The sequence below is a fragment of the Salminus brasiliensis genome, chromosome 11 (assembly GCF_030463535.1).
Source record: "Salminus brasiliensis chromosome 11, fSalBra1.hap2, whole genome shotgun sequence".
In the NCBI taxonomy this organism is placed as follows: domain Eukaryota; kingdom Metazoa; phylum Chordata; class Actinopteri; order Characiformes; family Bryconidae; genus Salminus; species Salminus brasiliensis.
The window spans coordinates 15,599,025-15,623,624 of record NC_132888.1 but is presented as its reverse complement, the minus strand read 5'-3'; the positions used below and the strand labels follow the sequence as shown (position 1 = coordinate 15,623,624).

The 24,600-nt window shown below is 40.3% G+C and overlaps 1 protein-coding gene across 5 annotated transcripts in view; it reads right to left on the bottom strand.

The window, feature by feature from the left end:
- bcas3 (BCAS3 microtubule associated cell migration factor) overlaps nucleotides 1-24,600 on the bottom strand; it is a 262,914-nt gene that overhangs the window by 218,131 nt on the left and 20,183 nt on the right. For all 5 annotated transcript variants that reach the window (XM_072691947.1, XM_072691948.1, XM_072691950.1 and 2 more), the window contains exons 8-13: nucleotides 19,069-19,176; nucleotides 18,893-18,969; nucleotides 14,980-15,056; nucleotides 14,271-14,354; nucleotides 10,736-10,906; nucleotides 5,128-5,221 (exon numbers count right to left, since the gene is read on the bottom strand). In XM_072691947.1, coding sequence (XP_072548048.1) covers nucleotides 5,128-5,221; nucleotides 10,736-10,906; nucleotides 14,271-14,354; nucleotides 14,980-15,056; nucleotides 18,893-18,969; nucleotides 19,069-19,176 — 611 coding nt within the window. The remainder of the gene's footprint in view (nucleotides 1-5,127; nucleotides 5,222-10,735; nucleotides 10,907-14,270; nucleotides 14,355-14,979; nucleotides 15,057-18,892; nucleotides 18,970-19,068; nucleotides 19,177-24,600) is intronic.

Genomic DNA, 24,600 nt, shown 5'->3' with positions numbered 1-24,600 from the left:
CGAGAGGGACTGGAATGACTTCATTCGGCTCAAGCATGCGTGTGGGTTCCACTGAGACTTTGAGGGTAAAGCATTTGAGATCTTACTGTGGTTTTACAGCTAAGGGCTGAAGTACTGCCTTCCCAAGACGATGCTTTTACCACCTTTATGGAAACATCATAAAAACAGCAGCTCCAAACACAGTTTTATAGTTTCTTGGACAAACACATGGCTTGCATGAAATTGAATATATTTAACTCTTGGGATCCTGCCGGTTGGATCTTCATATATATGAAGGAATTACACATTTTATATAGATTACAGAGACAAATCTATTCTCTTAAAAATCTGTAACTTATCTGATCTACAAAACCACAGGGGGTTCTGTTGATCATATCTACCACTGTAATACCTGTGAGTACAACTACACAGAATAATAACAAAGGACTTATTTGTTGAAGATTTACAAACAGAAACAAGATGTAAAATAAGCATCAACAACAATCTTTTAGATCTGCCGGACAATTGGATGACAAAAAGGGGCATATTTTGGAATAACGAAAGCCATCCAAGGAATTACATCAGTCAATACTAAATGTGAAAATAAAGTAATATGCACATAGTCTAGTTATCAGTCTACAAAAACAAAGTCACAGGACAACATCTGTGATCCGGGAGGAAAAAGACAAAGCAATTCATTACAGAAAGGGTTTTTTTTTTTAACAGCTCATGTGCTACATTCACTTATCGGGTGGGAAAGGATAAGAGATCAAAAATAACAAAAAAAAAAAAAAAAAAGGTTGGGTTTTTTTGCAGGGGAAAAAATAATGCAGATCATCAGATTTCATAACAACTTTATAAAATAGAACTCATGCTCCACAGCGAATCCCACTAATGCCCAGCTCCCTGCTGGCAATGTGCATAAAAGGGCAACTTCTCAGCCTGGGCCTTTAATCCCTCCTGATTGTCCCACTGTGTTCAGGCACTGCAAAAAATGGAAATCTGATCCTCGGCCACAGTCCTATTAATCCTCACACACCTTACCAAATTAGACAGATTCTGAACTCTGCAAATCGGGCCAAGCCCTGAAAGAGAGGAGGTCAGATGCAGGCCTAATTCCCAGCTCTTACTAAAGACACTGGTTGCTTCATGATACCCTGCCGTCTGTTAGAGTGCAGGGTCAGTCATGCTACGGTACCCTTGAAGTAGAGAGGGTTAAAGACCTTCCTCAAGGCCCCAATAGTAGCAGCTCAGTGCACCCGCATATTAAGCCCAAAACCCTGTGATCCACTCCTACCTCCCAAATTATGTGCTGTACTACTACAAACTACTCTGCACCTACAGTAAAACTAACATGTATGTTCTGTAGTTGTAAGAATGAGGAACTGAAATGTGGGCCCCCCCCCATATTCCCCGGATTCCAGGTAGGATACAGTGGTAATAAGCAAACACACATACTCAGCCACCCTTCCCCTTTAAGAGACAAGAGAGTTATGCTAAACTAATCTACCACGGAAGACCAGATTCCTTGATGCTTATCAGTTGCGTGATTGAGTGGAATTACAGTAGGTCTCAAGGGCTACAAGGCCTGTCCGCACTCAGGCTGCACACACTAGCAGCTCATTACACCTACCTTCAGCCTCACTACAACTCCTTACAAAGCAGCAGTCTATTCACTGAAAGACTCAAGTTTGGCAGTCACATCCCTGAAGTTAGGCTAAGCTGCAGTGAAGAAAAAGGATGTACAGGCTGAGGTGGACGCGGCACTCGACTGCACTGTCGTATCCTTTAATTACACACCTATGAATAGATCTTCCGACACCACAAAGCAACTGCCAGCTACCCAAGCGGCCAACATTTTCTATCCTCGTCCTTCTGTTGTCCGTCCAACGCATACATCTGGGCTTTCCAGTCAGTGTCAAGTCGCTGCATTGTTTTAAGCTGTTTTTTTTTATATATCAAGCCACTCCACAGGGAGCTGTGGTCGGCTCGGCAGCAAAAGCGTCACTTTTTGTAATGCGCTGAGGGCCGACATGGCAACCATGAGGCAGAGAGCTTTTCCTTAAAATCAAACAGGTCCACAGAGAGGTCAGCACTAACAATGTTGAAGGTCCTGCTTTTTGATCAGGTGCACTAATGAAGTCAGGAACCCTAAATGTGGTCCCATTTGTCACTTTCAGTCTAAAGGATTGACTGATTTCTCCCAGCTTTTTCATAATTCCAGAAACGTTACAGTCCTCTCAATGAATGCCTAAGCAAACAAAGTGACAAACAGATATGTCCTGTTATTTCTGACCAAGCTGACAGGTGGAAGGTTAAGCTGTTTGAAGTTTAGAGCACCCTGCCGTTATCTAAACCAAGCCGTCCAAAGCTCTCTCCACATGGGGCAGGAGACGCAAGACAAAGGGGAACGCTGGAGGCTTAGTGCTCACTGGACCTGAGTAGTGGCCTCCCTAAGACAGGCCGACAACCACCGCCTAAATCCAAAAGAGAAGGAGTAAAGTAAAGAAACATCACATCAGCTTTCACTGGAGGAACAATTTCACACAGCTGTGCCTGCTTTCCAAACCAGATTAGATTAGTCACATTACACAGTGCAATTTCCCCAGGAGTGACTTCATCTAAATCACAAAGTGTATGTTTGTATCGCATTGTGTTCCAAAGCAGGCACCTCTCTGGAGCTGACTCGAACATAAAAGGGCTGCATGGTTGATGGTCACTTTGTGATTCACCAGGGAGCTCTGGCTTTATCTCAGTTTCAACTTTGCTCCACACAGGTTAACAGGCCAAAGGCTCCTTGCTGTTCAGAGGCCTAAAGGCTAACCAACAGCGCCCCCAAGAGACCAGCCTCTTGGGTCCAAAGGCAGGTTGGGTTCATTCAAAAAGTTGTTTTTATTAGCCACTGGGCCCTGGTTAACAACAAGCACCTAAAAATAACCTATAATTGTGTACACATAAGGACTTATAATGGAGTTGTCTGTAAAAGAAAGGTCAGAATATTAAAGGCATACATTTAAGGAAGGAAAAAAGGGAATTTGCCCTTTTGCTCTTTCCTTAAAACATGCTTATATAATATAAATATAAATATAAACCATTTCTGTTCTCTGAAGCTTACAACTACATCTGCAAAAATGCTTTGCATATACCCCAGGTTTTAATTTGTCCCCTTTATGCTCTAAAGTGACCTCAGAACAATAATTAGCACAGTAAAATGTATTTGGAATGGGAGCGCTTTGTGGTTTACAGTGTTTTCTATTCTAATAAAGAGTCAGAATGCTACCTTTATAATTAGATGCACTAGGAAAATCTGGTCTGAGATCTGAGAGCACACACACTCAGAACAGAATTCAGATATTACAGACATTATTATAGACTCACTGATTGGTTTCACCAGATTAACAATACAATGGAACTAAGGAGTGAAGCATATCCTACAACACTAGGTTGTGGCAAACTAAATAAATATCTACACATTTTTGCAGTTTGATCACATTCTTTTACATATCAAAAACACATGACAACAGCATTCAGAAGCTTTGATATTACGAGAGAAATAAGAGATTCCTTGGTTTTAAAGGGTCAATCAGTGTTTTCACAGAAAATCACATTTAGCCTTTATCTACTTGTCATACGATATGTTCTTATCTCTTTAAGAGAAAATGAATTAAATATACTCAAATTATCTCCCACCATGAGAATTCATTAGATTAAGGGGTCTGTGGTGTGTATTTAATCAGCAGCCCAAATGAACTGTCCTCTTTTTGTGGAAAAGAAGAAGAGGAAGGCTAAGCTGTGAGAACGCCATTGTATTTGGAAAATGACCCGTTCTCAATGGAGTTTCCCCACAGAGCGTTAATAAGGACAGGTATTTGAAGGATTCCTCTAAGGGCACTGGCTAGCAGCAGCTTTCAGCACCTTCTTATTAGCAGGCCACTCTACCTGTGACAGTCGCCACACAATGAGCTAGCTGTAATGGATTTCCGGAGGGGCAAACACAATGACGTGCAGAACCAAAACGTGTTCTGAGGACTGGATGCAATGCAAGGTCAGGCCAAGGGCGGTCCAATATTACTCTAGCGGTCATATGATGAGTCTCTTGGATGAGTCTGAAATGATGAATGAAACTCCTTATACTATGGGGCCATAATGAAGAGCATGTTGTGACATCGGGGAAATGATGTGTAATGAATTACAGACTTGACCCACACCTTCTAAAGCCAGTGATGACTTCAAATTTCTTCTCATCTTTGACAGGTGAAACTGGATCTGCACAGCGCTGAGGGGCTTCAGCCCTGCTTTACCCAAAAGACACTTGAGAATGAGCTGATCGATGAGTGCTACTGTGTCGAACGCTTTTGTGCATGCAGGAGTGTTACAATGCCCAACCGTAGTGGATCCAGCCTTTGTGGCCGAAAGGCAACAACAGCCTGTTTCAGCACTCAATGCCTGATGTCTGGACACTCTCTTAAGTGGATGATAAAACAATAGAAACATGACATTGCTTAAAGGGTCCATATCCAACATTTTTCTTTTACTTTGTTTTTCCCTGAGGAGCACTTATGATGTTTGCCGTAATTCATTTTTACATATTTATTTTCCAACCTTTCTTTATATTCTTTAGTACGGTGCTTTTAAGACCTCTAAATGTAAATGACCTCTGTTCTGATTGGCTGCCTTTTATTGTGTCTATTCTGTAATCACAAGTAGTCCAAGCGAAAACTCTAATGATTGCAACTTAAATGAGTGGTCTTAACTGCTGTAGACAGAATTAGAGGATACACATGAATCATTTAGGGTGTAAGCTTTAACAATCATTCATTACACACTGCATTAAAAAGCAATTCAGTTCTTAGTTTAATATGGGTCCTTTAAACCATTAGTGAAGAAACGCATGCACACACACACACACACACACACACAATCACACAATCACACAATCACACCTCTAAACTTCAAATTCAGGAAGCGTTTCCCAGGTAGACATAGTGATACTCAATACTCTTCAAATCCTTCCCAAATTCCATTGCATAAGAGGTGGATAAGAACGCTTGGAGCCAAGAGTAAATATGAAAATGTTTGTCTTTGCTAGGTGTGTTTTTTTTCTGTGCTTTGGTGAGATTCAGTGAGGCATTACAAGAGCACACTTACCACTTGGGTTGAATGCCATGCAGGATATGGGTTTATCATGAGCTGGAAAATGAGCGACCACACCTTCTCCATCAGAGTCTTCACTCACAAGTACCTAAAACAGACATACACACCACACACACACACACACACACACACACACACACACAAGGTAAAAGAAAAGACAACGTAGTGTTTGCCTAGTGCATCTCTATGTAATTGCACTGATTAAACCACACCCCCAAATGCTATGCCAATGACCAACCGCATTTTTGATATAGAGTGGGATCACTGCAAAAAAGCTGCGGTTTGGCAACTTAAGAAAACAACATGCGCTCCGAGATGTGACGCATTCAGCTGACCCGACTTGATTTTAACTGCAATTATACTCTCATACTACATGCAAGGACTTGTTACTTTTATGCCTAGATGCAAGATCCTAGATGTTTTAAATACACTGTTCAAACTAAAAAAGAAAAACGTGATAAGTGATAAACAAGCAATAAAACTATTAGTTTAAATAATAGTATAATTTGTATTAAATTATTCATTTTAATAATAATTAGTTTTAACTCAAATAAATACTTAGAATCAAATATTGGTTCACTCAAAGTATTTATTTGAGCATAACAATTATTTTTAAGGTTGAAACCACTTTTTACAGTGTACAGCAGTTCTATAGCTGTGCTTTTATAAACACAATTACAGACACATGTGCATGCACATATCTGCTATGGGCCTGCATACGGGACACGGGGAGAGAAGTAGCAATGTGTTGAAAGAGTTAAAACACACACAGTGGGAGGAAACTCTAAACCGTCTCTATGCTCACAGATATCCAAAAGAGATTAATAGCTCCCAGTTAAAAGAGCAGGACTATGGATCTGTAATTCATCCCTTTATGTGTTGCTACAGGAAACTAACCACAGAGCTGAAGAAAACGGAGAAGCAAAAGCAAGGAGAGAAAAAAGTAGACAGGCCGAAGGAAGCAGAGAGAGTCGGAGACAGGCAGACGAGAGAGAGAGAGAGAGAGAGCGAGAGAGAGAGATAGACAGAGAGAGTGTCTCTCCACAAGGGGCTATTCTCTAGTCAGTGGTCTTCTGTTGAGTTTGCTCATGAAAGCGATTATAACTAAGGCCAGACACGAAGCAGCCAGGGAGAAGAGTGATAAATCTAGAGGGGTGTTGCATTAAGGGGCATGCAGCTTTTAATAGGATCCAGTCCAAACACAAAACAGCCTTGCTCTCAAACCAAGACATTTTATTTCAGACTCGCAAAAAAATGCCTCAGTGACAAAAACCAGACCCCTTATATTAGGGCCAAAAACAGACAATGCTGTTCAGTGCTGGAATCCAACTTTGACAGAAAATTCACGCAAGAGCTCTGTGGAGCCATTTGAAAACAAATAGCCATGGTGGGTGTAGCTGTTTAGTGTAGAGAGTAGAGGAGCTCAAGGAGAAGGAATGAAAGGCAAAACTTCAGCCAGATAACAATGCTTCTAGTCAGTAGGGTTCCTTTCTTTAAACTGCAGTGTAGGCAATTGACCACACCTGTAGGTCAGAGGAAAACTTTGCCTAAAATCTGAATTAGCAGGGAGCACTGGTGAAAACTAAAGGAAAAGCTATATCAATGCTGCTTCTGAAGCCAAGGTTTGGATGACCTGATGGACTGATACAAACATACCGAAAAAGTTCCAGTTTTGTTTCATCGCTCCACAGAACAGAACCCCAAAACTTCTGCAGAGCAATGAAATGAAACACACTTTTTGGGCCTATGGATTAGCGGTATATCTGGAGGAGGAAGAACGAAGCATACACTCTGCCTACAGTGAAGCATGACAGTGCCTCAATGATGCTCTGGGACCGCTTTGCTTCCTCTGGAACTGGAAAGCTTGTAAAGGGCTAGATTTCATTGGACATCCCAATAGGACAATCATACCAAGCATGCCTCAAAATTCACCAAGGCTTGGTTGCAGACACCAGACTTTGAAAAACTTTGAGATTTTGAGATGTCCAGCACAAACTGGAGGAATGGGCTAAGATTTCTTAGGAACACTACCAGAAGCAGGTAGTGAAAAATAAACCTTGCATCTCCATTTTTGCAGCAGTGTTTTTCACATCATGTTCAATTTTTATGATGAATGGGCCAACAGGAATGCTCAAAAATGACTTGGAATAAGGATCTTTTTACAGTAACTTCCACTGACGTTAATCGTTTGGGTTTTGTTTTGCGGGAATACAATGAAAAGCCACATGCCACTGCGTAAGCAGCAACAGAAAAGTACCATCATGCACTGCAGATTGCTCTCATCATAGGACAAAAATAAATGAAAATGAAATTCATTGCAGGCATGTAGACACTACATTCAGCTACTACATCAGAGGCTACTGGCAATGCTTGTGGCAGAGCACTACAATCATTCAAAGGGAGAAGTACCTATACTAAAAGTTCACGTCTCACCAAGGCAAGAAATGAAATTACACTGACAAAGGCAGTGGCTGCTATGTGTAGATAGCCTCTTGATTCTGGCACACATGTTTTGAGTGCCTAAGCATGAAGTGAACTTTTATTACTGGCAATTTCAGTCTTATCATGAAAGAGTACCTTACTGACACGCTGACTGTGCGCTTTATCTGGAATAAGTCAACTGAGATGTTCTTTTGGTAGCAGGTAGATTTAGTAGATTAATGGCTATTATGGATATTAATGAATAAGAATTTAAAAAAAAAAACATTCACTCCACAGTCAAGAACGATCTTGAGTTTTTGTCTGCTGTAAAAAATAATTATGCTGACTACTGGCATTGAGGCTCCATGAAGGTGAACACAGTGGACACGCTGTGCTTGTCCATGCAAAACCAGCCACAGACACATGTACAAAACAAACTACAGTAAGAGTGTAGGAGCAATAGAGCAGGGCTTCTTGTGTGGTGAGGACTGATGAGAAGCCAGTTTCGGATGCAGATTTATGGTGTCAAGTCTTCCCCAACTTTAAGATGAAGAGGTAAAAGTGTTGACTCTGGTGAACGTGAGCCGCGCGTAAGCTGAATAAATCACACCTCAGAACGGGTGGAGCGTGTGAGGTCGTGCCTCTGTGGACACTCTGGTTTAACCTTGAGTTTTTTAACAGCCCACGAAACCAAGTGAACTATTTACACGGGTCAAAATCAACACGTGGCGGGAAAAAAGAAGAACACAGGAGAAATCTGTTCCAACTTAACCTCTGTGTGAGTAAAAGTCCTTGAACGGGAGAACTGCAAACATTTAAACTAGCCTGTAAAGCTGACACTTCATTAAAGAGATCTTGTGTGATAGATGAACACCTGGGAGCACTTTCTTCTTGTCCACAACGGTGGTGCAACAATGTTTTCGCCTGCCTGAGCAGAGGAGCGCAAATACTCCTTCACCTCTGCTGACCTGGCACTAATCTTTCACTACAGCAGCCCTCGTGCCAGTACAATGGCACCAGCCACAGGAAGTGCCTCTGTGACATAAGACTGGCAGGGTCTGCTCCAGCACAAGCACTGAACTTACAGAGTCGGGTCCCTTATAACATAGTGATGACAAATCACTGCCATAAAAGGGTTCTTAATAAAGGATGAGACCTGAATGGGATTAATGCATCATTGATGAGAACTCAGTAGGAAGAAAGGTTGATCAAGGTCACGCAGGTGAAACTTTAGAGTAAACAACTCTGCATATTCAAAGCTGCCATTTACACAAACATATAAACATAATGCAACTAATGAGTCAATAGTGTTTTTTAAAGTATGGAATAGAGTACTTTCTTTTTACTATTGCAAAAAAATAAATGGTCAGTTTGAAACTACACACATCTCGACACCCTTTAGGGATCCATCATCTCACATGGAACCCTTCCCAGTGTTCCAGGGTAAACCATCACTCTGACCCTTCTTTGCTGACGTCACAGTTTTGTTGAAACAGGCTGGTCTTTTACCACCCATCCAGAACCCTATCTATAACAGGCCGTCCAGTTTAGCATAGCATTTTTAGCGCCCTGCTAACTTATCTCTGTGAGCTTTGGTTAAGTGTCACTGTCTGCCTCTAGAGGATCCTGCATTAAGAGGTTCTTGAGACTCCAAGACAAGAGCAGCTTCAAATAACTGTTTACTGGTCAACAGTGTAATTTTTTAGCCATCATTTTAATACTTTTAATTGATTTATAAATAATTTAATAATTTATGACAGAAATTTTCCTTAACAATCCTTTCTTTCACCAGAAATCTTTTCACAGAGGAAGAGCTTTCTTCCTCCTTCTATTAAAGCAATAGAACAGGAATGGAATTGTGTTATCGGTAAAAACAGCACAGATGTGATGAAGCAGAAACAAGGAGAAGGCAAGTGTCACCTTCACAATACCACACTACCTTGCGGGTCTATTGCTTTTTTGCAAATCAAGTAATAAAAATTATTAAATTAAGCAATGAATATAAAATTTAATACATTTTAATGTTAGCATTTTCTTATGCCAAATTGCATAGTCTTCAGTTCCTCCTCTAGCTCCTCACATAGACCAACAAGTTAAGCTCAAGTTTCCCACTCAATTTTATTTTCTTCCTGTCCGCTTGTTTTTTGTGACCGTGCATTTTTATAGCAATAGCAATCAGAGGAGTGATGGTTAAAAAAAATAAATAAATAAAAAAATAAAAAAAGAAGAAATTATGGCTGTTAAGCCGTTATGGCTCTCAATCAATTACGCAATAACACCTGTGACTTGCTTATTAAATGTCAAACCTGTTTTAGTAGGTTTCCCTTACATTAAGAAGCCAATTGGCAAACTAATTAACTAACAAACCTGTCTGAGATTGATACCAGTTATCTAAAGATATATGATATATCAAACTGAAACTCTACACAACAACTAAATGGTTTTATTTATACTGAAAGCCTACTGATATGTCTCCTGCATAATAATTTGGAAAACAAATAATGGCACATGACAGGGTTTGGTCAGTCAGTAAAGTTTGCAAATTAAAATCTACGTTGAAGAAATAACTTTGGAAATGTGTGGAAATGTAGCAATCAAGCCACAGTAATAATATTAATAGAGTGTGATGGCAGCAGTTAAGAATGCACACCTCTTTTATTAGTGCAGATATTTAATTTTGAACTGTTTGAGAACGTTACCATGAAGTTTCTGACTAGCCGGAGTCCAATTACATTTGTCGCTCAAAATGGCCAAGAACCACGAACATGAAGGGGTCTTTTTTTGACTGACATGCAAAACCTACAACCACAGGCTCTTGTTTTGCTGTGTAGGGACAGACCAGTCACACCGGTGTAAAAACAGAAACACACCAGCGTGAAACAAAGCGGTAAACAAAGGCTCAATTTTTTAGATGGTTTATTTATGCAAAAAAGTGTGTTTATTAAACATTTATAACCAATTTGACTTTACTGTGTCATTCTTGTATAGCCCACAGTCTAAGTGCTTTTTGCGCAACATTAACATCAATAGCCTTTGACCGGAATTTTACTAGTCTGTCCAGCAAACTGAATCATTTCCAGACACCGTGGCTGGCACCAAAGAATTTGCTAGCGGAAACTCTGATTCATACTACCAGTCCTGTAGGAATGTAATGTGAGCTAAGGCATGTGTGTATTTTTACCTGTCCTTCTCCAACAGTGTGTGTGTCTATGATGGTGACCACGCCGGGCTGGTGAGGACTGCGGCGTGTGGTGCTGTGGGCAGTACTCTCCTCATCAGGCACTCCTGAGGGTAGTGTGCCTGCAAGGTGGGTCACTACTTTCCCCACCATAGTTAGTCCAGTCTTCAGTGTCTAAGGGAAAGAAATCAACATATAGACAAAGACCATTTTTCAGTCATTAACGTTACGGAACAAAAATGAATCAAAAAGTAAAAGTAAACAAACATATTTCCCAACCAAAAGTCAAATATTACTGGTCTGCTGGTTCATGTCTTTAGCTTTTGGTTTGGCTTTAGCTTTTGTCACCAAGTGCACACAACTTCCATGCAACACTCACTTTTTCTCCTCCCACCAATGTATAGAACTTTCAACTTCATCAGCTAATTTTATTTATAAAATATTTAAATATTAGATTTTTTGGTTTTAGAACTTCACATCATTTTCATTTATTTCCCCAGTATGTTTTCTGTTATCTGTTGTGGGGTATTTTTATTTTATTGCCATAATCCCATGCACACGCTTCGCACAGACACAAGATGTGTGAAAAATAAAATTTTAATAACCTGTAAAATTCAAAACAAATAAAACCTGAATTTAGAAATTATCCATTTGAATGGTAGGGTATCCTTTGCAGCCACTTCAGCTCAGTAAGCCAATTATAACATAATGATAATAGACATATAGGGTAGTGATGCACTGCTGGTTGAGTGTGTGCTGTGTGGGAGCTTTAAAAGAGACATTAAGAAGTGCTGGTACAGCAAGAATCTGGAATAGGACTCAGTCTGGGACCTGCCACCACATACACCCCCCTACTCCCAACCTTGATCAATGGGGACTGTTTGGATTAGCACTAAAAACTCCAACTGCAGTGATTAGAAAACACATTAGTGTTGATCAATTAGGAGGCAAACGCTTCTCTTAATAATTGATGGGCCAGGGCAATTTACACACAGTCTGTTAGTGGGCTTGTCAGAGCGCTCTCCAAAGGGCCCAACAAACACAGGCGCCACAAGGTATTGACGCTGCCGCCCGGCTTGAATGCTTGATTAAGCTCTTCAGGGCCCCAGACGGCACACGAACCCACACACACACACACACACGCTCACAGAGAAAGCAGCTCACTACATCAAGTGAGAAACTAGCAAGAGACCCCACTTAAGCTGTGCTATCCATTTACCACAAGCTGACGACTGCTCAGCTTTACTCAGAGAACAAACAGTGGAACCACTAAGGGACCTGGAGTCACCTCATGCACTATCTTGCGGCTGACGCGACAGCATCTCTCTTGGAGTCGCATCCTGCTCATTTACACAATCCGTGCCCTGTCAGAATTCAATTTTCCAAAAGGCCTCTACCCCCTCCCCTCCCAGTTCAGGCGCTCACCCCCCCCTCCACCCCCTCCTGGCACTGTGATTGAGTTACAAGGCTGATGGGAGATGGCCCCTTGGCCCCCGGACAGCCGCACTCAGAGCCACTCAGCACAGGGACGGCGTGTCAGAGCAGAGGAGATGGTTATAAATCACGGCTCCATCTGCAGACGGCCCGTCTACGTATCGGGGCTTTTTTAACCATGTTTTCCTCTTTGCTAACCTTTAGGGCACTCCTTTTGATGTATGCCGCCATTAGGGCTAATGGCGCTTCTCTCACGTAAGCCGTTAGAGCTCATTAGGGAGCGAACGGGCCGGCGGGGGAATACAGATGTGGGCTTAATAAATCAATTAAGCTGCCAGGGGAGAGGAGCCTGAAACCATATGAGAAGTAAAGTACTAGAGCAGTGTCATTGCAAGATTACGTAGTAGATGGTGCGAGGCAGAAGTTGAACTGACTTTAAGCAAATACTATTCCAGCGATATGTCAGGGATTGTGAGCACATGGTGTTAGAAGTTTATGCTTTGTTTGTTTTGTTTGAGTTGACTATTTAGGTGAATTAAATAGTGTGTGAGTATTCAAGAAACACAATGACAACATTGTAAATTGAATTAGCCTGACAACTTAATGTAGAGGGTTTTCGATTCCCCAGCCGGTAAAGCACACCACAGCACACAGACATAAGTCCTTAACCAAGACTCCTTGCACCGTGGAGCATAATTCAAATGTAAGTCAGTCATATGCAAAATGTAAAACTTGTGGCTTTTACATACTAAGATTAATTCCACTGAATAAAAATATCTTCAGATTTTTTATTATCTGTGATAATCTCTAAACACAGGTATTCTAGGCTAAATGAACAGTTCCTGCTTTAAACTTGTTAACTGATATCTGTCCAGCACCTAAAATGTCCATAAATTGGGGTAACCTTTGCTGGATTCTGGAGCCTGATGGTAGCTCCTCTGGCATTCCTCATTATACAATTATAATTATTATAATTCCTTGCATTTAATCAGAAGTTCATAGAACAAAGAGGGACAAGACATGTGGCATTAAAATATAAACAACTGTGTTTTTACATGTATTTCCATATCATGAGCACTAAATTATTACTTTTTGCAATCATTGTGTGTGTGTGTGTGTGTGTGTGTGTGTGTGTGTGTGTGTGTGTGTGTGTGTGTGTGTGTGTGTGTGTTTAAGGGGATCTGAAGGACATAAAAACAAAGACATATCAGAACAACACTTCTGGGGACCATAGTATTTTTATCTGATTACAGATGCAAAAGTAGATTTTTAGTGTTTGTGTTAGCATGTGTTTTGCAGAGGTACATCTCTAACCAGAGACTTCTCTCCAATTTAGTAATTCCCTTTGGTGAATGCCAGAGCATGTCAGTAGCAGTTACTCCTCAGTAACTGATCTCCTCAGATACAATTATAATTTGACCAGGAAAACGTTTGAAAAAGAGTAAATGCTACTGTTCAGTTATATCATGATCTGGTCAGGTAAAATACATGGCTAAATACAGACTGCATTTATTTTCTTTACACTTTGTTGTATTAAAATTAGACATGACAGAACTGAACTTGCTGCTTTTAATGTGAGTGCTTGTTAGCTAGTGTTCAAAGTATGCAAATAGCTAGTGTAGTGAAAGCCTTACTGTGTAATGTACATTATCAGGTCTGATTTAGTTGGGTTTACTAGGGCTATCAAAAGTAACGCATTATTGGTGGACATTAAACAGATAAATTGCTAATGGCTTTTATTTTTAAACAACAATATTTTTACTGTATTTTTCGCAACGCTGCCATTACGTTCTAATTAATTATTTTGTCATTTGTCATAAAAAAGAAAATGCACTTATTTTGGGTCAAATTCACAATTACCCACAAAAAATGAATGTGACTAATATTATTTTAATGGTTTGACAGTTACATTTGACAGTTTTTCAGATTGCAAGTGGAGTAAAAAGTAATTTTTTATTCAAACTCAACTCTAAAGTTCAAACTCAAAGTAAGTAGTTTTTCACTTTAAGTAAATTATCGCTGTAGCAGCAGAACCGGTACTTCTCATTTCCACTCTTTCCAAGTGTTTTGCATTAAGCTGCTGTAGTTAGGAAAGTGTACTCACTTTGGCAGCACTGATGACAGTGGCAGTATAGGACTGGGCATTATCTCCACATGCCCCACCACGGGACTGATGACACCGGATCAGCTGTTCATAAGCACGCAACACACACAGCACACACACAGGGACACAGACAGAGCAGAGTTTCATTATCATCCAGAACCTTTCAACTCCCCCCGCTCATTAGCCCACTGAGGTCTGCCATAGTCCGCGCCATGGCGTCTGCATGCAGAAGGAGTGAGGGATAAGGGGTGGAGGGGATGAGCCATTAGGACATCTCAGCCCCTAAGCCCTTCTGCATCTTACCTCCTCCAGGGTCTCTGTCCCATTCAACACTTGAGGAATATAAACTCGCTATTGGCCAGAAACTCATTACCTTGTGCCAGACACACTGTCCCATCTGTTCATTACTGAGAAACGTCTGACCTCAATCATAAAACAGCAGCAAACAACGCTCCATTAAATGAACTGATGAATTGCAGTGAATCAAGGGCCTACTTTAAAAATACTGCACTACATTAAATGGTACCCATGTCCATGCGAATGAAGCGCTTTTGCTTTATAATCAGTATTTTAGTGGACTCTTTTGCCAATGATTTGAGCATTTTAAAGATGCACACAATTCACTGAAAATTAAAAAACTTAAAAAAAGGGCACAAACACAAGCGCCTTTGAAAGAAGCTCAGGCGAATGCTCCGTTTATGTTTCTTACCTTGTTCTCTGCATAGGCCAACCAACGACCACCGAGAGCTATTGGGTTAAAGTTGGGACCAGGACAAGGGTAGCAGCCTGCCATACAAAACATAGGTCATGAGTATTAACTTAAATAGCACAAACAGTCAAAACATTGTAAAGCAAATGCTTGACGCTGTTAGAGCATGATATGTCAGCCCTGCCAGAGTGATCTTTAAAAGCTGTAAAAGAAGAGATAATACTGACAGGAATAATACTTTTGTCTAAAAGGCAATTTTCCCTTCAATGACTGACATTTAAAGGCAGAATACTAACAAGTATTAATTTAATCTGCAGAAAATGAAAAGAACCTAACAGCTGGAAATGTGCAGAATATAATTTTTAATACAAACATATCCTATTCTAATAGAAACAATTACATAATGATGTAATTATATTGATGAGGGGGCAAAAATGTTGAACTATGGAGGTATTTCTGCCCTGGCATTGGTTCACTGAACATACTAAAAGAGGAAAATAATTAGAATACAATTATTTATAAACAATATTTTACAATGTGCAAGTTAAAGCACATGCAGCACTACCACTCACAGCCTGTCTGGAATGTATTGTTCTGTATAGTTTTATTGGGTATGACTGAATGCAGCACAACAGACACGCTCTTACTGTCCTGAGGATACTTGCAGAGTCCAATTTGTGTAATATTTGGAGTGGGGGCTGTGGCATTTAGTGAATGTAGGATGGCTCCTGAACTTATTAACTGGCAGACAGATTGACCCTTGAGAGCCATATAGGAAAAACTGGCGTCATTAGGCATTACGCAGCCAAGCCCCCCCCCAAAAAAAACAGAAAAAAAATCTTCAGACAATTATTACAAAAATACAAATGCACAAAGCATCGACTATTACATTATATTAATTACATTGTATCTATAAGCATAACAAATAGAAAAAAATATATGTAATAGCTGTGAAACATGAATGCAAAACTGACAGGCAACATCCTTTCTTTTCACCTTCTCTCAAACATATATGCATTTATCTATGAGATATAAGCACAAACACACACCATCACTCAGAGCAGGGTCATGCGAGTGCATATCGCACAGCTAGAAGTGTGCTGACAGTAATTTAGTGCTCAGAGCTCAGATAAAATGTGTGCAGACAGTAATTTAGTGTGCAGAACTGGGATCTGAAGCTGGGGTGAACAGGACTTGAGGTAAGCCACAAGCACAGCAATGTAAAGTCTTTTGTGCCTCTCCAAGGCGGAGGGGAGCCAATGTAGTGAGATAACATGTGTTTAACACATCCTGTGAGCAGGGACCACAGTATTTTCACCATTGTTCTCAGACCTCACATCAATCTCCAGTGAAAGTGGGGCCCTGGTTAAACCAAACAACATGCAGCCAGGCAGACGAGTGAGGAAACAAACAACTGTACACATCATAGGTGTTATTTGTTTTATTATTATTAGTTATCATAATGGTGGGATAATCAACACCATGATCACCACAACCTTTTTAAATACAAAGTGGGGTGCAGTAAATTAGGCCTGGCTAATAAGACAAACAAGCACAGGCTAATTTAGTTTTAAACAGCTTGTTAAAGAATATTAAATATTATGTACATGTATTATTTTATTCTCTTTAACATACTTTAAAAGTAAGTAGTGGATAGTTTTTGGGTATTCATTTCATTCCAAGCATGTTTTGCACTGCTTAAGCATTCTAATGTTTCAGATTATTTGGAAAGAAAATATAATCAAATCTCTGTAATAATTAAAAAAAAACTTTTTTACTGACCCACTGCTCGCTGTTGCAGTCTGACATGTCTCCAGCAGATGGCAAATTTTAGCAAGTTTTTTTTTTATCTGACTTACAGAGAACTCACACCAGGAGAACATCACAAAGGCAGTTTTAAGTCTTGTTGAAAACAAAAAGTTAAATAGCTTATCAAAAGACGCAGAGTGATATAATACCGTTTCTTGTGGTGGTGCCGTGGAGAGGGGGGGTAGATTAAAAAATTCAGAGAATATATACCGACAGACTATATGGACAAATGCTTTGGCGCACACCTCTAAATCGCAAAATATAGGTGTTTCCTTCAGTCCTATTGCCACAGGTGTATGAAATCTAGCACCTAGCCATACATTCTGCCTGTGAAAGAATAGGTGGTTTTAAAGAGCTCACTGAATTTGAGCGTGGTACTGTAATAGGATGGCACTGTAGCAACAAGTCAGTTTGTGAAATTGTCCCCTCTTAAATCAACAGTGAGTGGTTTAGAAACAGCAACTGGTGTAAAGCACACTGCCACTGGATTCTGGAGCAGTGGATATGTGCTCTGTGGAGTGATTAATCATGTGAATCATTTGGCAGTCTGATGGACGAGTCTGGGTTTGGCAAATGCCAAGAGTACCTGTAAGAGAATGGTACCTGTCTGACTGTATTATGCCCACTATAAAGTTTGGTGGAGGAGGAATAATGCAATGGGGTTGTTTTTCTAGGTGTTGGCCAAGGCCCCTTAGTTTGAAAAAGTAAGACTTTCTGGATGAACAGGCAAAATCTCCCACAGAAGAGGGGAAGCTGTTAGAGCTGCGGGGGGCAACTCCATATTAATACCTAAAGCTCCAGTAGTTTAATGTGTAGGTGTCCCAATACTTTTATCTATGTACTGTAGTTTTCACTGTTCTGTTTAAAGGCTTATAACATTTCTAAAACAGATCAAGGGTATCAAGGGTAAACACTAGCAACTTCTCCTGAATACAAAATGTACTATGGTGCAAAAAGCACGTTATGTGTTGCTATTAGAGTTTACTGTTCACACATATTACATAATTCATCTACTCAGAACTGAAAGCTCTGCATAACTCGAATCACTGTCTTGTTTAATTGCACAATACATAGCATGGTAAAACAGTCCATGGACAGATGTTGCAACAGGACCCGGGAGGACACTTGCTTCGTTTTACTGTACACATCTATACGCCTGATATTAAAAAGTTTCTGTGCATCGTCACATTCCTAGCAGACACGGTGCAGAGCTAGACAGACATGTTTGTGTCATTTCAGACATAGAAAGAGCTGACATTGTGATATGTTCTTATTTAGCATCAAGTCTTCTCATAATCACTTTCAAAAACAAACATGTCTGGTCCAGGACCTTTTTTATGATGAAGAAGCTTTAGAAAAGAGATTAATGATGTAAGGGGTTATTGACCACACTCATTTCCTGTGGCGCAGACATGGACAGGGAAGGCAGACAGACAATGAGAGCCATTAAAACTACACTAATGGCAATTTACAACAGACGATTGCTTAAGTGGGAGCGAAGGCCTGTTTTCGGATGGTGACATGGGCCGTTTGTACTTCAGAGGACACAATGGCCTCACTGTAGCCTATGCTAAAATGAGGCCGGAGAGTGAGAGGTGACAGAAGAGCACAGATGCTTACTGTGTGAGAATATACGGAGCAAAGTCTTACAGCGGCACTCTGGCCAGAGGAGGAGAGGAAGTGGACCTTTTTTTTTTTACGCGAGAATCAAGCTGAGTGACATCGTACATTTGTTTATTATTGTTTGGGCTATGTGATGGCAGCGTGACACGGTCTTGGGCAGCGCAGAACTCTAAAGCGTTGTAAAACAAAAGCTGTTCTCATAAACAAACAGGCCTGTCGGGTATGGAGAGACCAGGATGGATCTTTGATATTATATCGCTGTGTGGAGTGACAAAAAGAAAACGTCTGCACCACTGTGACTGCACGCACTGGGGATAGGTTGAGTAGTTTCACATGAGACAATCTCAGCCTGATGGTTTTAATGAAGTCAATGTGTGTGAGGGATTAATCAAAACTCTGGTTTCTGCTTCGTGCAGCTACAGATGAAAACAATCGTTTAGCTTAAGGTGGGAAAATGATCTCAAAAACCTAAAGTACTTACTTGTGACAAAGAATTTTTTCATGAATGTGCAGCTATCGAAGGCAGCTATCTTCTCCTGAAGACTGACGACAAGAATCCTATTGCCATCAAAGAAAAGACAAGAATAATTTGATTACATAACAGGATCTGTTTAGAGTGAACAATTATGAATATTAAGAAGGTTTGAGAACATGTACCTTTTGTTGCAGTGTAGGTCATAAATGGGCGTCTTAAACTGAATCGACTTGACCATCTCTCCAGTCCTAAGAGAATACAAGTCCACACAGCAATATGGAGGACTTGTCCTGCAAGAAACAAAAATACAAGGCTATGGTTATAAATAAAACTTAAATATGCGTATGTGTAAGGCACATGAAGCACAGGGCCAAATGGTACAAATCATGCCAATACTTGATCAATCTTGAATCATGCCAATACAATATCAACGCCAGTTTCCGTCAGATTTCATCCCAAAATATAACATTACATGCTTTGTCAAGTAACACATTAGTAGAAGAAGGAAGGAAAATGAAGCTGGTGGCTCTTGGCAGAGAGCAAGTTCAACATTAATCCTAATCAAGCATTCACCCACTCTGCTGCCTTAGCCTGGCCTGCCATGTCAGCCAGTCATCTCAGAGGGATGTTTTTGGTATGGCACGTTGTCCGCTTTGGATCCCCCTAACCCGCTGCTTTCTGCAGGCTATTACTCACAAAGATTCTGCTGTATGTACTACATCAACACCGCCAAAGCTTAGATCAGACACGCTGAAGAAAGGTCACAATGGAACATGGAGCAGACCTCATGGCACAAGAATGAGGGTGCCGCTTAGCTGATCTGATTGAGTAGTCTCTGTAAATGAGAAAGATCAATGACTGGTGATTCACTGACAAAATAAGTGGTCCTGAATGCAACCGCTAATGATTTTGCTGCGCCTGTCACTTAATTGAACCGTATTTCTGCCTCCTAACGAAGAGTGATTTGATGCATGCATCATAGATTTAGCATTGATATACGAGTTGGCAATTACATATGCAGTCTGAGTGGTGTTTCAGTGCTGGCCCAGTTCCTAAGAAAACACAGCAATAGTGAAAACGCCGTTAAGAACTCAGTGTGGTAAGTCCTGATGACCGATGTTCTCCCGATGTCAAAAAGGTTATAATATACTCCTCCATTACTAAATCTCTGCAAGCCTCCCCTTAGTTTTCATGCTGGAAAAGATCTGTATCTTTCATTCATAAATTGGACAGATGCGAACAGTAGATGATGCGGGTGCGGGTGAAGAACTGTAGAAAATTACCCTTTTTTTCAAAATATGCACATATCAGTGCATCGTAAAGCAGCCAAGACATATTTAAACAGCCACAAACAGCCAGAAGCATAGAAGCACTTCCAAAAAAAAAAATAATACAAAAAAGGCACTCTTCACCACACTGATGGTGATGGCTCTTGATTCTCAGTGATAGAAAAAGAAGCCTATTTCTAACTATGTCATGATGTCCACCAACAGCAAATGATCTCAGAGTGGAAGAGTGATGATGTTTTTACTAAAAATACATGTGTTTTACCCACTTGTCCGCACTATGGGACTGGAGGGTGAATGATGTTACAGATTGTTGCATGTACTGGCTATCAGACTCTAACACAGCAATGACCACAGAGCAGCACGACTGACTGAAATGCTGACGTAACATCTCAGGCTTTGGCAAATTTCTTAGCCTATGCAGTGTAGTCAATACACAGTTTGGAAAAATTGGGATAGGCCAGGAGTTCCATTCTGAACTCAACATACTACTCAACATGCTTTTAGCATTTTAGTACAGGCCCAGGAGGACACTTTGGCAGGAGGGTTAGCCAGGTCTGGAGTACAGCATGAGTGTAAACGGTAGTCTCTTTACTGGGCCAAATGTTTTTTCGTGTTTTTGGGGAGGGGGTTTTTGTATGGTATTTGTATGTATTCCATACCATTGTGGTTCTGCATACAATAATGTGCAAATGTCTGACACCACCCCTTTACAAATTTAATTTAGAGTCAAAACTGCCTTCGTTTTTTGGGGGTTTGTTTTCTCTTCAAGAGACTCACTCACAGTTAGAGGGAGATTTTTCCCACATCACACAATGCTCAGTCTTTCAGCATTTCTGGGCTTCACATCATCCAAAAAATCCTAAACACATTCAATGGTGTTGAGGTCTGGTCTCTGGGGTGGTCGGTCCACTGTTCTGAGAATACCTGGAAATGATTGTATTTGTAAATGCTTTCTGTTTTAGTCCGTTTGCTCTTCTGAGAAAGAGTGTTTTGATCAGCTCCACATCCTTTCAGACCCACAGCGTTGAGTATTCTTCTCACAGAGGAAGGACGGACAGAAACACCTGCGGATTTCTGCCGATCTGAACGGAGACTATACCTTGATTTGCAGCTGTCTCTCAAAGACATAGTGCTGTTTATTTGAAGGGGGCAGTTTTGGTGGTCTACCAGATGTTACATGGTTGTTAGGAGTGCATTTTTTTCCAGTTATTGTCCTGTGACTATCCTTGTCCTTATGCAAAACAAATATTGTGTTTCAACTTTTACAAGGTACTGTACTCGTGAGAGAGAGAGAGAGAGAGAGAATAAGAAGGAAAAGAAAGAGGAAAAAGGTGGCTGCATGTGTGTACACATTTCAGCGCAGCAACATCTTTATAGACCGTTAAACATATGACAGCATCTGGAGTTAACCAGCTCGATTGCGTTCCTGCTTTTCTGCTCTTTCAATGGCTTGATCTCTAGGCGGGAGAGGAGACAGCGAGCCATTATTATCACTGCAGAAAACACTCTAGATTCAGATAGTAAGATTAATAGAGGCATTTAACTTCTCAAACTTGTCTTATAGCCACTATTCATTGATTTCAGCATTATCTGGGTCAGATCAATCCAATTTAAAGCTTTTCAGAGCCAATTTGACACAAATGATATGCTCCCAGATTGATTAATGGGACAGTGATAGCCATGAAAAAAAAAAATTATATTGGTCACTTCAATTACCTTTTTGGATGATAACTAATGGCCTGGTTCTAATGGAGGCAATGCACTGTCATCCATAATAGAATTTCCTCTCACTGAAAATCTAGAGCTCAATTTGAGAGTGACCGTAAATTTCAATTACCTTTATAAAATCATATCAGAGTTTCACTACTGCACACATGTAGGTGATATTGAGAACCAATATATTGCCCTTGTCTGTGATTTTTCGTGATCTCATTTGATCAATGTCAAAACGATGTTTTCTTCAACCAAGGACAAGTTTATAGATACATTCCATTAGTTTGAGACAAGGCTAATCACAAAATAAATGAATAAAAAAAATATCAAACCCATATTGTTCAGTTCTCTCCCAGGCATTCATTGGATCTGCAGCTTTTACTTTTCCTTTTCTTTCCCCTACAACCAGAAATGTTTTACTTTTAAAAGCAAATTCTGAGCGCAAGCGTGTGGAACATGGGTCATGGGATTTATGGTGACCTACAACGCATAGGTCACCGATACATTCAGCATTCTCCACTGAGGGCAGTACAATTTCATAACACTTTCTAATATGGATTTCACAATCCAAAATCACTTACTTAATAACAGGGTACAATCCTCGAAAATGACCTAAGAGCACACCTGGAGAATCCATCTCCCACCTCAGATTAGTATGGTCATAAAAAAGCGCTTTCCTCAGTTTTTCAACCCAGCAACTGAACCAGATGGGAAGACATTGCTCAACTGAACATAAATGCTATTTACAACTAGGATTTTGCCATATTTTTAGTAATACGCTGGTTTACAACATTTATTACGACATGCTGCCCGTTTCATCACATCATTTCCATGAACTCTTTGACATCTGTTATTTTAACTTACACAACTCTTTGCGGTCACCAATCTCCAACTGACCCCGTTTCAGAGTGAGAGTTTAATCTAGTTTTATTAACCTGTGTGAAACAGTCAGGATGAAAAACACTTCTTAGGTCCACACTGTCCACAAAACGTAGAGGAAGTCTGGAAATGAGTTTCGGCAAATAAACTCATTTACAAGGGTACGTCATCACATTCAGGCTATATTATGAGCTCTCTCAAAAAAAAAAACATGGTCTGGAAATGCAAAATGAACAGTGCCATATTTCAGACAACCGGCATGTCATGCTGTATTAATTCTTCTATACTATACTAAAATGAACCTTTTTCCTCTACAAAAAAATGTAAACGTAAAATCATTGCAAATCTAGTTAAAATTTGCCCATTTCAAGACCAGACTTCTGGTGGCTTCCAAAAGTGTGTTTTGTTAGCTGATGTAACAGTTCTGGCAGTTAGGAGTTCTCCTCCAAGTGCATTCAGCTGGTCAATGACGTTACATTATCAGCAGAAAAGATACAACTGGTGGGATTTGTGTGACTCAAAGAAAGCATTTGCTAGCCTTCACCCTCTCGTGATAGGGGAGTATAAACTTTTTTATTTTAATGCATAATTACTATTAGTTAATGTGCTAAACTTCAGTTGTTGAAAAGAAGGTGCCACATACAGCAAGTAGATGCATACAAAGGTTTAGCATATAGACAGAAACTGTGCAGAAGTCTGCATTTCTATAAAAAAATATTTTCACCTTTACAAAATCAAACATTTTCAGTCTATGGATTTACATTCATTTTATAAACTGATTGTTCTCTGTAAAAAGGTGAGAAACACAGAGATAAAGGCAATAAACTGATTCTCACTCAAAGTCCCTTGGGTTTACCTCACATTGATTCATAAGAGCTATTCCCAAGTAAAGCAAAGTAAAAACACAGATGAAAACAATTACTCTATTTTTGTAAGCAACAAGTGAGGTGGGTGGCAACAGACATTTTCTAAAAAGAAAAAAATGCTGTCAAAATTTTCAGTGCACTCTCACTCCCCCTGCCTCTCCCGAGCAGAGCTTCAACACACAACAAACGCTGGCCACATCACAGGCTTCATGGGGCCTGAGGGGGCCCTTTGATTCCGGCACGCCGCGGGCATTAGCGGGAAAGTAATTAGGGTAAAAAGTTCAACCGCAGCTCCATGTCTGCCAGAAATACATTTCCTCTCCTTTCACTGAGCTCTGCCATGGATTCGCATGCATATTGGAAACACATTGAATGAGTATCCTGTTGCTGAGGCACTATGTATTTCATGGGGGTGTTTACAGCATCTAATTACTCAAGGTGTGTTAAGTTCCCTCACCTTTCTTTTGCATTCGTAGGCTCACAGCAAAGATATGAGCACATTCATTTACAGTCAAAGTTTGATGACCTGCTCTCAACAAGGGGGCAGTGCACAGTAATGATCCTTTACCTCAGAAGGTCAGATAAAGAAGTCACATAAAAGGAAACTACATTGAACAAAATGTAGTACAACAAAGATAATCCTGATTGAACACCTCCACATATCAAGTGAAAAGCTAAGGATAATAGCGAGAGAATCTCTACAAACACTGAGAGTTAAAAATGGCAATACCAGCATTAATAGTGTTGTTCTGAGCACTGATAGCATGACGTTACTTGTCCATGTAATCTTCTCAGCAATTAATCGGAAAGATAAGGAAAGGCACGGTAATGGAAAACGCTTTTAAACAAGTGCTCTCAAAAAAAAAGGGCACACTTCAAAGGCTTGCACTTTCCCGTCCGTACAGACATGAGAGTTATGTGGCTATCCAGTCAGCATGAAACAGCACACAATGATGATCTGACTAGT